The sequence below is a fragment of the Pagrus major genome, chromosome 1, assembly GCF_040436345.1.
Source record: "Pagrus major chromosome 1, Pma_NU_1.0".
Classification (NCBI taxonomy): Eukaryota; Metazoa; Chordata; class Actinopteri; order Spariformes; family Sparidae; genus Pagrus; species Pagrus major.
In genome coordinates this window covers 7747442-7761775 of record NC_133215.1, presented here as the reverse complement: position 1 = coordinate 7761775, position 14334 = coordinate 7747442, and the positions used below count along the sequence as shown (strand labels likewise).

The 14334-nt window shown below is 43.0% G+C and overlaps 1 protein-coding gene across 1 annotated transcript in view; it reads left to right on the top strand.

Moving 5' to 3' along the window:
- The window catches only part of LOC141006470 (vasorin-like), a 32011-nt gene extending 18043 nt beyond the window's left edge, over positions 1–13968 (top strand). The window contains exon 2 of the mRNA XM_073478690.1: positions 9263–13968. Coding sequence (XP_073334791.1) covers positions 9270–11381 — 2112 coding nt within the window. The 5' untranslated portion in view covers positions 9263–9269 and the 3' untranslated portion in view covers positions 11382–13968. The remainder of the gene's footprint in view (positions 1–9262) is intronic.
- The last annotated feature ends 366 nt before the right edge of the window (positions 13969–14334 follow it).

Here is a 14334-nt window from a genome sequence, read left to right as displayed (position 1 = left end):
TGCTTCAGAGGTAGAAGAAGAAGTAGAAGTAGAAGCAGGAACACACTCCTCTAATATCAGGTATTTGTTACTGCAGTTTGGAAAGAATTCAGCAGGAAACCAAAATCATCCTGCCTGTCTCCAACGGGCAGGATCTGGTATTTTGCTGGGCGAGGGATCGACCTCTTCACAGCAAAGTTTCGCAAACCTACAGGGAGATAGTTGAGGTCTGACAAGCAGCAACAGCACACCTTAATGTCACTTTGCATTTCTTTCATAGCAGAGGCAGCATAGCTGGCATCTCTGCCATACCTGAGTGAGACACCACAGCACCCAGGCGTCGTTAAGGCAGCCACATGAGCCAAAACCATCAACGGAGCGGGCCAAGGCTGCTGTCAAATTATGATGGATTATTAACCTGTGACCAACTCACTTTATATTAAACCAACAATTATGCTGATTACTGTTGATCTTCTCAAACAATGGCTGTCAACTGATTGATTATCACAGTTGTATTCGACTGTATGTGTCAGCATGGTTGTAGGATTCTTGAAGCAGACACTGGATCCCGACCCTGACCTGTGACCTCTGACCTCTGACCTCCACATGGAGGCTAAAGAATCTTTGTACTGTATGTGAAACTACGTCTGGCTGTGTCAAAGAGGTTTTCTGTTCAGCATGCGGAAAGTTATTCCTGTCGATGAGACAAAAGAGAAGCGACAGAGAGACCAGAGTCATCGGACAAAGTAAAAAAAAAAGGCCCAGAGTAGAGAGGAGAGTTGTGCCTCGAATCAGCTCACAATCCAACAGGTGATCAGAGCCTGAAGAGGTGGTTTCAAATAACAGGAGGACATGGCACGTTACACAACGTGTTATTAATTTGTTCCAGAGGTAACTGGTCGTACTTCCTTTGCGTGTGTGTAAGTGCGTGTTTGGTTGTGTGTATTTTGCCTAAATGAAGTTCAAGGCACAGAGCTAATCCAGCTGGAGAGAGAGGTTAATGAAAGGAAGGCAGATTGTGTGTGAAACTGAGCTTTTGTGCTGATATATTGATTTGTCATTTCTTTTCACATTGTGTTGTGAACACATTTATGTTCTGCTGTTGTGAGTCAAGAGTCGGTTTGGCTTCGTTGGCCTCGCTGCAGTTGGTTCACTCCTGAGTGAAGACCACAATGAGCCCTTAACGCAGCTCCGTCAGGTTTATTTTAATGATTGTAAGACTTCTTTCTAATCACACTTTTCTCAATCACAGTTGTCACAGCCCAGTCTAGACAACAGTTGTCACCTCCCAGGTGTTAACTGCTGCAGACGATGACAAAGTTGTCGAGGATGTCTCGCCGTCTCTGTTTGGTTCACGTCATAAAAACTTCACACTCAGCAGCTCTTTGGATTATTGGTTGGATTATTTTCTTCTGGTGTCTTTTTTTTTTTCATTATTTCATTTGGTTCTTATCAATATAAACGACGTTTGCACACAGATTCATGTATCTTCTAATGACTTTTATGGTGCATTTAATTTTGTGCTGCCACCACCCTGAGGTTGACATTCTTGGTTGTAACTGAAGAATCTCAGCAACTATAACAAATGTAAAAAACCCCAAACATCTCAAACCACTGCCTTGTTTAATGAAGTGCAGCCTCACAGAGCTGTTAGCTGGGGCTTCACACTGACCTGAAGCTAATTCTTCTGCATTTGATTACCGTCGGTTATGGACTGGCCCTTTGTTTGTGATGTAGTGTGTTCTGTTATTATTGTTAGAGAAGACGCTCAAGGGCGACTGTGTGTGTGATGTAGAGATTTTCTGGGGTGCACAGGGGTTAAAGGTCAAGAGTTTTCGAAGCAACTAAGCTCGAAGTAAACACTTTGTTACACTTCTTTATTTTGGTTTCATAACTGCAAGAACAAGCCAACCATCAGAAAAAGTTCGCGCCAGATGAAAACAAGCGTGAAAAACAACATCATTACTCTGTGTGTGGTTAATGCAGTTATTATTTCCATACACATGCTCGCTTGTGCGTGTGCAGACACATCCCTGTGCAACTACACCTCCCACACAGCACATATATAGTACGCACTGCATATACTTTATCTGCTTATACAATAGCTTTTGGGGGCTAAGAGTTTTAGAAGGTCTGCAGTTGTTAAAGTGATTTTACTGGAAAGCTTTGCAGGCATGAGGTAACAGGATATTCCACTGTGGGGAGTTTCGGGGGTGTGGGAGTTGAGGTAAGCTTTGTACCACTAACTCATGTCCCCTTTTTTCATCCACGAAAAATGAAGTAATCTCCCGGTGGACCAACTTTCTAACACAATTTATGATCCCCTCTCTACTTCTCTGTACCTTCATTCCTGACGATGTCCCTCTTCCTTCCTCCCTCACCTTTCCCCTAATCCCTCCAAATCCTTTCCTCACCCCTTTTCCTGAATCCTGGATATCTCTGTTAGTTCACTTCAGTCGCTTTAAGGTCATCGCTGCAGTCACTTCACTCAACACGGTGCATCTGTTTCATTGGATTTTCTATTGGTAGTTTAACTTTCTGTAAGCGGTGCTTGACAGTTTTTTTTTATTCGTAGTCCATTAAACTGGAAAAAGGAAAACGCATCAGTCTCTTTGAACCGGAGCATGTTTAACACTAAAGATGTACCAGACATCAAATGAAGAAAAGAAAGTGTGAGGTTTAAGCTAACTAGACATTGTTGTGTTATTTTACATCTACAACCTGGTGGACACCATAGTCTAAACTATGTGTGTAATTTGGACACCAGATGAATCTGCAAGCTCATGTTTGGTTCGCTCCAACAGATGCATCTGGACCCCTGTCCTGTTCAGATACTGTAGATTTCCCTTTCCATCCTGAGTTGTGATGGGCAAATCACAGCCGTGTATCTGATATGGGGCGGGTTTGATACTCTTGACTTTAAGTCTGGTTTGAGCATGAGTAACAGGGTTTCTTTATATGAAGGAGGCAAGCAGCGAGTCAAGTTTCAAGCCAAAATCTGTGTCTGAACAAATATGAGGCAAGAAATAATCAACCCAGTTGCTGAATCTTCATTCATATTAAATCTAAAAGGCACGAGTAACCGGTTACTTGTGCCTTACCTGGTTTAACCGGTGGCTGTGTCAGCTGGTGTCTTTAGGCTGAATGAGTCTCGACTCGATTCACACTGCTCTTTGTATTAACAAGTAGCTAGCTAGTGTCGCCAAACTTTGATTCAAGACTCCAACAGACCCTTTTAAGACCCCAGGACACTAGCGCAGTCTTAGCTGGACTTAGAAAGTGAACTGTACCTCGGATCCAACCGCTCCCTTTGTATCTCCATTATCTGTTGTTGTTTTTGTCACCAGTGTTCCTACGAAAAATACCAAACCTCCTCGCCTGGCAAGATTTAACCACAGGAGTTACACTGCTTTTCTTTGATGTCTCTGTGCTCACCGCTGAAAGGAATGAAGCGCAAAAACAACACAATGAAATGATGACAGGCAACACAACACGCTGTTGCTACTGGAAAATTACTACTAATCATTTATGTTTTAAAAATGATCAGAGTGTCCCAGATGAAGTTGGGAGCACGTAATGGCAATTTAACAAGAGAGTGGAAGAGCCACATTATTACATAATGATCCTGAAAAGCCAAATCTGCCATCCCATGATCCCAGTCAAGTAGTATTCTTGGAAAGAGTTTGACCGAACTTACAAAAAATAACACCCAAGTCGTAGTTAGGCAGACTTATCCTTTAATACTTCTTGTGTAATAGTCTAGTAGCAGTAGTTTGGATTTTACAGGACTCCCTCCACCTCAGCTTGAGAGAATATACAACACGGTCATATCTGGCTTATGTCATACACTTTAAGTTTACAGACGTCAGGCTTTGTTTACGGCAGATTTTGGATGAATGGAGGCATCGTCGTCAGCTACCAGCTATTAACACACCAAATTTCTCAGTCCTTTTCCCTCTCAGTTTACTCTCACACTCATTATCTATTAGTCTCCCTCTCTCTCTCTCTCTCTCTCTCTCTACCTTTCTGTTATCACGGGGGAGGACAAAGGTTTATGTGGGCCTTTCATTCTGTCTCACAGTGAGAGATGGCTGCAGTGTATTGTGGGTAACAGAATCCAGCTGTGTTGTAGACGCTGTGTTTGTGTGTGTGTGTGTGTGTCTGCTGGTGTGAACATGTGCAGGAATGTGTGTGTGTGTGTGTGTCCGTGGCTCTCCGCAGGTCTCGGGTGCGTTGACCTGTTTCGTGTCATTCTGACAGCCATGTTTCTCTTTCATCGTGCGTCCTTATCTTCACTCATACAAATAGCTGAGCATATAGTGACTGCCATGAAGTCTTTTAACCGTGAATTCACAAAAGAGCACAGAGAACTGGTTTTGCAACTCCAAGTTATTTGAGTGCAGTGTAACGCTCCCTGTGTCTGACTGCTGTGGTTGATACGGTACATGGCAGATTCTTGGCTCTGTGATCTCGGTGCTCCGGTCAGTATCAAACAACAGAAGAGAGCCAAAATGCTTAAAAAGAAAGAAGTGCTTAAAATAAGCATGCACAGACTGAGCTGTAATTCATTCTTCACTTCATCTTCTCCTGCGTCCTTGTTTCCCTCCCTCCCACTTATCCTGTCCCTCCTTCGAGGAGGAATAGAGGAAATTATGAAGCAGTGAGTTACTTTCTGCTCTGACAACTTTACTCATGAAATGCATCCACAAGATATTTGAATTGTAGAGAAACATACAAGAATAAAATGAAACTAAGTTGACAGTGACCACAGCTGGAGGAGTAACTCACATATCACCAGCTGAAGGTGATATCGCCTCAGCCAAGACAGAAAGAACTGCAAGATATTTTCTGACCTTGGAAGGAAATCTGTCTCTTGTCCCAACCTCGTCCACAGGGAGGTCAGAGGTCAGGTTCGGCTGCAGAGCAGCGACCCTGAGGCGAGACGGGATTCAGTTTCTTAAACAAGGATGCTGCAGCAGGGTGGATGCTTGCTGAAATGGAGGTTTGAATCCTCGTCCGCTGTGGCTGAAGGTGTTTCTACCTCACCATCCAGCTGACTTGCAGAGAGGCTGCAACTGAAAAGTGCTTTCAGGAGGATTTACCTGGAGAGCAAGTCCTGACACAGGTCTTTGGGAACAACAAAGCCAAAGACCACATGTACAGTGTTTACCTGGGATTTGGAGTTTTATCAAGAATATATCCAGATGTGTCCGAAGGGTAAAACCTGTTATGTTCACTTTAGTTTTGCTGTAAGAATCGTCAAAAGCAAATCCTTCCAGAAGGGATCCGCTCTTAACTCAAACATAATTACCCTTTCATTCATATTCCATTCATTCCTCTCCGTCTCTGTCATCAAATTATTCACTTAATGCCAGTGTGCTGGCAGCAGCAGAGGAATGACTAGCAGCTCTGATTATAACCCTGTTACTGTTCTATAAACACGAAGAGACTGCACGCAAAGACAGATCCGGATCAGGAGCAGAGCATCTTTACACTTAGACATGCACCTCAAACAAAAGCAGTCATAAGCCCTGTCATAGAAAGACTTTGTCATCAGTGGAGTATGCTGCTTCATTGTGTGCGTGTGTGCAGTCTTAGCGAGAATAATGCAGATGATGATGATGATGATGATGTGACAGCTCTTTTCTTCTGGCTGATGTGACAGAGTTGTTTGGTGACTTAAGCAACGTGAAGCCAGGCATTGTTTAAATCCCGACACAGAATAAACGTCACACTGTCACATTAACACTTGAAGACAGTTACAAGTTACAAGACAAGTGTCTTGGTCATGTTTAGAGGCAGGATTTTGAATTTTTCAATGAAGGAGAAGGAGGTGACGTAACTTTTAAGAATCTCAAACGAGTTAAGAGGTTTGTTTTTCTTTTTGCACAAATTATTATTTCAACAAAGTTTGTCTTAAAAGTTTCAGGAGGAGATTATTAAGTGATTCAGTCAAAAAAAATATGAATATTCATTATACATTTTTGAGCAATCTCTAGCACAAGAATTTCCTTCAGGATTAATAAAGTTTTATCTTATCTTTGCAATTCTGCAATGCCGTTTGCTTCACTTTCAACACTTGTCATGCTATTATCTATCGTGTTAAACAAACTCATGAGCAGGCTGTTTCAAACTGCTATGTCGATTATCAGCTTTTAATTTTAATCATTAAGTTTTTATGTAAACTTTTATTAGTTGTTACATCTGGCAAAGAAAATATGTTTTGATCTGTTTCCTTTCAGCAGCAGGGCCACCAAAAGTCTTGTTCGTGCCCAGATTGGGGGGGATAAGGGTTAGAGATTATTATCCTGTGACCCAGGGCCCTGACAACTGACTGGGTGCTGCTTTTTGGATTAACAATTATCCGTCAGTGTAAGACATGCCCAGTTTCCCGCCATTTTCAGGTTGATGGCCCAGACACAGAAAGACACTGTCCCAACAAGTATCAACAGAATTGTAATTGGAAGCTGATTTATACAACTGAAGAACCAGTCCAAGATCACACATCGCTCTGTGGTTTACAACATGACAGGACAAATTGAGAGGGATTTATTCCCCCACATTCTTTTGCCTGTTTACCAGCCGTTTGTTTGTGTCCGTACATTGTAGCTACTTTCTATAAAACAAAGAAAAGCGTTGGAAACATGCTGAGGACTAGTATTCACAGACCAACCAATTAAAACTCGGCACTTTGGCTTGTTGTTTAGTCCGTCATGTGACCAACAGGATTTTTGTCAAGTTTGCCACTAAAGCCCGACCACAAGATTGTCAACTTTGATAGCTTCTGGTTTATATTAGCTGTTCTTAAAGTCCCAATTTTGGTTATTAAAACAACAACAAAAAAACCTTGTGTGTTTAACTCTTATGTGCCAGTAGAACATCAGTGCTCCTCTTGGCAACAGTCACTTCTTTATCCTCCCTCCTTTCTCCACTTCCTCCACTTCTCCCCTCGTGCTTAATAAAGACAGATTTTGAGGGAATATTGCAAATTCCTGCCAAGCTGACAGGCTCTGACCTCGTGTGTTATGAGGCGAGGGGGATAAATGGAGGAGACATAGGGCAGAACGGGAACGGAGGCATGGGGCCGGAGGTGCGCTCCTGACTTTAATAAAACATCTTGGGTTTCTCCCCAACTTCCACCTCGGGAGTCTTGGAAAGGGCAGGAGAGCAAGAGTTGACTAACACAAACCAGGTCAGAGACGAGAGGGAAGGAGTGATGAGAGGAGAGAGTGAAGACAAAGGGGTGATGCAGAGATGTGCACTGCATGAGTGGTCAGTAAAGGCCAAAGATGAGCCTGATACACATGAAAACAAATGGCCCACTACACTATCTGCTCATTTAAAAACATTTCAAAGTTGTTCTGAACAGTTCAGTATAAATTGGAAATGTGTGTATCAGTTCATGTTCCAGTTTTTTTTTTTTTTTGATTCTATACTTTAACTCCTCCAAAGTCTTTTAAGTTTCATTTGTTTTAATCTTTTTGGCTTTGGCTGTTGCCAGGTTCACTATCAGGTTTCAGTCTTTGTGCCTCTTGGACGGTCTCGCACTATAATAACCTCCAGAATAAGCCTCATGATGAAATTAAAAAAAAAAAAAAAAATCTTTTTAGGCTCCAACTGGTCTGGAGTGAAGGTCTCAGTCTCGAGACTTCATCCCGTGACACAAAGATATAATATGAACATACAGAACATTCCACCTGACGCTTCATCTCAAATGGAAAAAAACAACCTGGAGTTTATCCATTTCAAGCAGATTTTCATGGTCGAGTCTCCAAATGAAAGGGCTTTCTTCTTACTGCGGTGAATAAGTCAAAGGTGCAATACTTAAACAACATTGTGTCTCTTTGTGTAATGTAGATAGAAACTCGTGGATAGTCGACCCATGGAGTGAGAAAATCGTCAATGCACCAAACATGACAAGGGAAGGAAAAGAAAGAAAATATTTTCACTTAAGGTAGAGAGGGGGCTGTAGAAGAAGGGGAAGAGGTAGGGAAAGTCAGAAGGTTTGATCCACCCATCCCTTTCAGGGCTGTTTGGATAGTTGTGCTGTAATCATGACTGTTTACCTTCAATCAAGGTCATGAGGTGACACTTGGTATCTAGGTGATCTTATTGTCTCAACACTGACTGGTTGACAGAGAGATTTCAACTTTCATTGCAGGACTTTACGTTATGCCCTTAAAATGATATTGGAATATTTTAAGGCTATAATCATGATACAAAATATACACATGGATGTTTTGAAATCTCCTGAAAAGCACAATATTTTGATGATATCATAGGGACTATTTGTACTTAAAGAAAATAATAACACTATGAGATTTTTTGATAAGTTACCACCGGTAATGTGGATTAAGTTTGTAAAGGCAAGTGTTAGAATAGAACAGTCTGGTAACACTTGCAGCAAAGATATCTAAAATCTAAGAGGAAAGATAGTGTCTATATTGCCTGGCACTCACATACCCTCACACATACACACATTCATTGCCTGATCTAACCTACATCTGAATTTTAAGTTGATGGATTGTTTGTCACTTCAAGTCACCCGACTCCATTCTCCCTCTCTGTCAAACACACACATACACTCTTTTGTATACACACATGCATACCGCCCAAATAGTCCCTCTTGCCCCACAATTTTCTGCATTCCTGTGCCTGGCGCCCGAGTTTTTGGTAACGAGGTTCGGCACATATGTCAGAAGATGTGATTGAGTGCGCGCGTGTGTTTGTGCCGACACACTCACAGCATATTTGCGTTGGGTATGTTTGTATGTAATAGCCGTGTGGTGCTGCCGCCCAGCTGCATGACTGCAGACTGGGTTTCACGGGCTAAAGACTGTGTCATAAACATAGAGAAGAGGCTGAATGGGTTTCTCACTTACCCCAGAAAGGGTCACCCTGGGTGGGCTGTGTTAGCCCGTCGCCTTGCCCTGTAGGCCTTGATCCCTGGGGTGTCTGCTCATCAAGGATGTATAACCGCAAATTCAATATGTTGAAGCGGTCAGTGTTACTGTTTGTTTATATGCATGTGTGTGTGGAAGCTAAGGTTTGTTGGTTGGGCTAAAGTGTCCTTGTATCCATTGTATTGTTATTAAGAAAAATTCCTCTTACATTTTTTATGAGCAAATAGAATTAGGCTTTAGTAATTAGATTGAGAAAAATACTTCTTACAGAACTTAATTTCTCTGTAATGAGTCTTTACAGTCTATTTTATGTCTCATGTTTCTTACTGTAAAACCCACTTGTAATACCAACCATTTTCTATTTCTTTTATGTCTTTCAGAGTCACCATGCTGCCTTACATCCTGCTCCTCTTCCTCTCATCTGGCCTGGTGTTATCCTCTGACTGCCCAGCAGACTGTACCTGCCAGGTCCCAGAATCCATATTCTGCATTCAGCGACGCTCCAACACTGTGCCCCGTGTCCCCAGCACCAAAAACCTCTACATCTTCCAGAATGGCATTGACACTTTGTCCCAAGATGACTTCAAAGGCCTAGGAGAGTTGCAGTTGCTAGATCTGAGCCAGAATGAGCTGACGGAGATTCCAGACGGTGTGTTTGAGATGCTGTCCAAGCTGAAGAACTTAGACCTGTCCTCTAACCCCATTACCCACATTTCCAAAGACAGCTTTTCTGGGTTGGTCCAGTTGGAAAGGCTGTATCTCCATGCAAACAGCATTCAGAGCATCCATCCGGAAGCTTTTGAAGGTTTAGAGATGTTACTGGAGCTCAAGCTTCAGGGGAACCAGCTCACCTCTCTGCCGTCCCTTAATTTCCCAAAGCTTTTGCTTCTTGACCTCAGTCACAACAACATCCCAGCCCTGGGACCCTCAGATCTCCAGACTCCCCACCTGGAGGCCCTTAAGGTGGCCGCTCTGGGGCTTACCTCTGTGGATGAGGATCTCATAGCCTCTTTGGGGAATCTCCACGAGCTCGACATCTCCTCCAACCAGTTAACTCAGGTTCCCCAAGCCCTAAAGCAGGACTCCCTCAAGGGGCTGATCAAGCTCAGTCTGGCTGCCAACCCATTGGGCGAGCTCAGGGCGGAGGACTTCCAGAAACTGACTGGACTTCAAGAATTGGATCTTAGTGGACTAAATCTCCAGGGTTTTCCCCAGAGTTTCTTCGAGACGTTCCCTAGGTTGGTCAGTCTGACAGCAGCTGAGAACCCATTTAACTGCTTGTGTCCATTAGCCTGGTTCCCAGTCTGGCTAAAAGACAAGGAAGTGGATCTTGGGAGGCCTGAGGAAACCAGATGTCACTTCCCTCTAGTTAATGCTGGGAAGAAGCTTTCAGCACTGGAGCACAAGGATTTTGGGTGTCCACCTACCACAACAGTGCTGACTGGCTCCCCCATTGGAAGTACCCCTGTTCCACAGCTGCCAACCACATCCCCAGAAACCACCCACACCAACGCTATTCCTCCTCCTTCTCCACCCAGTGAGGAAACCTTCTCCTCTAAAACCCCCTACCCCCTTCCACCAGAACCTCCAGTCTCCCCTAGCTCCACCAGCGGGGAGTACGAGCCACACATCTGCCCACCAAACATCTGCCTTAATGGGGGCACATGTAATTTTGACCCATTGGGTGAACTCGGCTGCCTGTGTCCTCCACGAACCTCTGGCCTCTACTGTGAAAATGTGGATGAGGTCCCAGAACCACCAAAACCTTCAACAACAGAAGTTGCCCCTATGACGCCCGCTGAACTTGATGCTATCAGCTCACGGCATGTGACCTCCACATCTATCCTTCTTGACCTGCACCGCTTCATCGAGACACGGCCACACATTCGTGGAATCAGGTTGACCTACCGTAACCTCTCAGGGCCCGATCGCCGTCCCATTATCCTGAGTGTACCGGCCTCCTACCCTGAGTACACTTTGCGTGGTTTGAAACCCAACTGTACCTACTCAGTCTGCGCCAGTCCCCTGGGTGAGAGAATCAACTCTAGGGTCAACAGCTCTGTAGAATCAAGGTCTTGTACAGAGGCTCGCACCGAAGGGGTTTCAGTGATAAATTCAGAGTCCAGGGTGGAGACACAGAGCCCACTGACATACACACTCATCCCTGCCCTGGCTGCCCTGGCACTGGTGCTGGGGTTGGCTGTGGTGGCTGGGACAATCATCTGTGTGCGGAAGAGGAGGCAGGCCAAGGCAGGGATGGAGCTGGAACTGGGTCCAGCTGATCCTGATCCCATGGAACTGGAGGGGATAAAGGCCTGTCTGGAGAATGGGGGGAATGGTACACTGCCCCACAAACAGCCTGAGATTGACCGCTGTCACACTCCACAGCCTCCTCCATTATTGCAGCAAAATGGGGGTTTGGACTATGAAGTACCCTTGATGCAAGGACACTGCCCATCAAATAACAATCTGGCATCCCTAAAGCCATCATATTTCTAAAAATGCAATAAAACACAAACACTTGGAAAGATTTTGCAGTGAGAGACTTGTGAGGTCCCACTTTGGCTCACTTAGTGCCTAAAAATCTCATCTTCATTCCAGTTTCAGATATCCACAATTTGAAAACTGGCACTTACTATCCTTTGCTGTCCAAATGATAACACTACAGACTGGACCATTTTAGAGATACTGAATGATGAATTTAAGATTACAGCATATTGGAAATATGCTAAACCACTGTGGGACAATGATCCGGATGGTGAAACCTAACCAAGTGATTTAACTAAGTGCAATCGACTAGAAGGGTCTTAGTAGCAGACTGAAAACGGAAGTGCCTTTTTGCATTGACACAACTGTAACCAATGGCTCGTTTAATTTCTTTGTTCATATGAAAGACACTAGATTAATGAGCTGTAATCCTGTTGCTGGATTTGGGAGATACAGTATGGAGAACAATGCCCCGACGTTTGGGCTCATGAACTGGAGGAAGTGACGGAGGTGAAAACAGTTATGCAGATGTGTGATGGCTCGAACACACGTGCTGGTACAAAATAGGTTTTCGACCAACTACGACTGCTCCGTGGGGATTATAAAAAAAAAAGAACTTGCACTGAAAAGAAATATTTCTTTTCCTTTACAGTGTCCCAGTCATGAACTGCCACAAGACTGATGATCGCATCAAAAAATGCAATGAAACAAAACTTTGAAAAACATATTTTGCAAAGTAGGTTGATGACCATAAAAGCTGTCTAAACTCCATATTTTGCTGTTGACATGATCTAACCTGAAACAAAACTCCCAAGTATCTTCACATGTGGATTTGGATTCTGGCGTGTCAACAGATCTACCATAATTCTGTCCACACATCCAAAAGCTTTTGGCTCTGTGGGAAATACATTTGCTGTGAAAGATAAATGGACTGAATGAAGAGCCATTTAGAACGGACTTTGCCTGCATTGTTCTGTGCCGTGACGGGAAGGCTGTTTTTGTCACGCTTATATCATGATATTCTGTTTATTTGTCATGTGTTTTTTTTTTGTATTTTTATTGCGCTTTCTGCTGTTGATGTCCATTCAGTATTGCTGTTGCTGTGAGTTGAAACATTTATTGTTCTCCCTTGAAACAACTCTGCTTAAGTCATCATGGATTCTATAATTTTCTGCAAACTCTCCAGAGCTATATTTGCAGTGAGTGCCGAAGTATATACCAGCTTATGCTCTTGAGACCAGCACTAAAAAGCAACCAACAGTAAATCAAATATCTCTCAAAAATGTAATTAGTTACGTTATCTACAGATTGCTATTGTATGACGTTCACCAAAATATATCTGAGGAACTCACCAAGTGAATGTAACTGTTCAGTGTCAGACACTTTATTCTCTGTGCCAGGTCTACCAACGCTACATAAGGATAAGCCTCAGACTGTTTTGACCGCCAAAGCTCCCAAAACTGTGTTCAAAGGCTTTTTTGCCGCAGAACCCACTCCTATAAAGCAGCACACGCGTGCCGAGAAAAGAAAGTTCAAAGAGCTTAAAGGCAATTTGCTGTGAGTGTCGGTGAGGTTTAGGCACCAGTTTCCTCTTGGCCCTGCTGACCGTATCGTTTCTGAGATATGGTCTAGACGCTGTCCCCCTGTAGCTTTTTTGTACTCTCACATCCTCTCGCTGGCTCTCTGTGCCTCCACTCTAACCATCCAGTGTGTTTTTGGTCAACAAGGATCATTTGCTTGTGTGTTTGGAAGCTGTTTTGCTTGTTTACAGCCAACCAGACTGTGAAATGTACAAGCTAAGTGCACCGTTCTGATGTATTTGTTCTCTTTTTTCCTGTCTGGGGCTGAGAATGTCACAAGCTTTTAGTGTTACTGTTCTTTTTTATGCCTTTTCCTTTCATGAGAAAGAATCTTAAATTGCAAAGTATAAATAGGTTTACAGAGACGTGCCTTAGCGACACTGGTGCAGAGCCTCGCTGACATCTTGCAGTGTCGTGTTACATGCTCAAGAACAAAAGGGCCTCTATTTCGCCTCACAAGACATCGCCTTATATTGAAAACTAAAAATGAAGAAACGTGAAATGTAATGTAATCAATTTAGTCAGGATAAAAAAAAAAGACCTGCCTCAGTTCTTGGTTAATAACGGCCGAATGCTTGGAAGGTGTGTGTGTGTGTGTGTGTGTGTGTGCGTGTGCGTGCGTTTGCTTCGACTTCTACAGTACGCTTGCCTGCTTTATAATTGAGTCCATGCACTACACTCCAGCCACTGTCCAAAATCAACTTACCGTTCTTTGGCTTCACTACTTTCTTCATTCTGTCAGTATTCCAGTACAAACACAGAGACAGATGCTCATTTATCTGCTCTCCATCAATATACAGTATCAACTGGGAGACTCTGTATTGCTTTGGACAGTGAGAGGAGCAGGAAATCTTTGAAATATTTTCAACATGCTTTTTACTGAACTTTCCCTGTTTATTTAGGGAACAACTTGTCTTTATTTCTTGATGTTTTATGTTTGTCAGTTATGTCGAATTTTGCGTACGTGATTGCCAGAAAAGCAATGCTGAGAAAAAGAACAGTATTAAAAAGACTTATTGTTAAAATGCCTGTGATTTTTTTGTGTCTCATCAAGAATGGTGTTGTCTTCGTGATTTAACTCACCAGTGCTGTAATGTTTATGTTTATGTGCACTGTAAAAACTGACTGACTAACTGAATTTGAGAAGACAAGTTGAGGTAATTTTGTGATGCAAACTTGATTCTACAGGAACTGATGTGATTAAGTTATGTAAACTAAAGGATTTAAGTACAGCTGGATTAATTTTCTCTAGCTGAGTCAACACAATATTTCACTTTCCTTCAACTGGAATTTCAAAGCTGAAAACAAACAACAATAACTTAATCCTTAAATATATTAGACTCACAGCAAGTTTCCGTCACATATATTTTCTTTAAACTACTGAA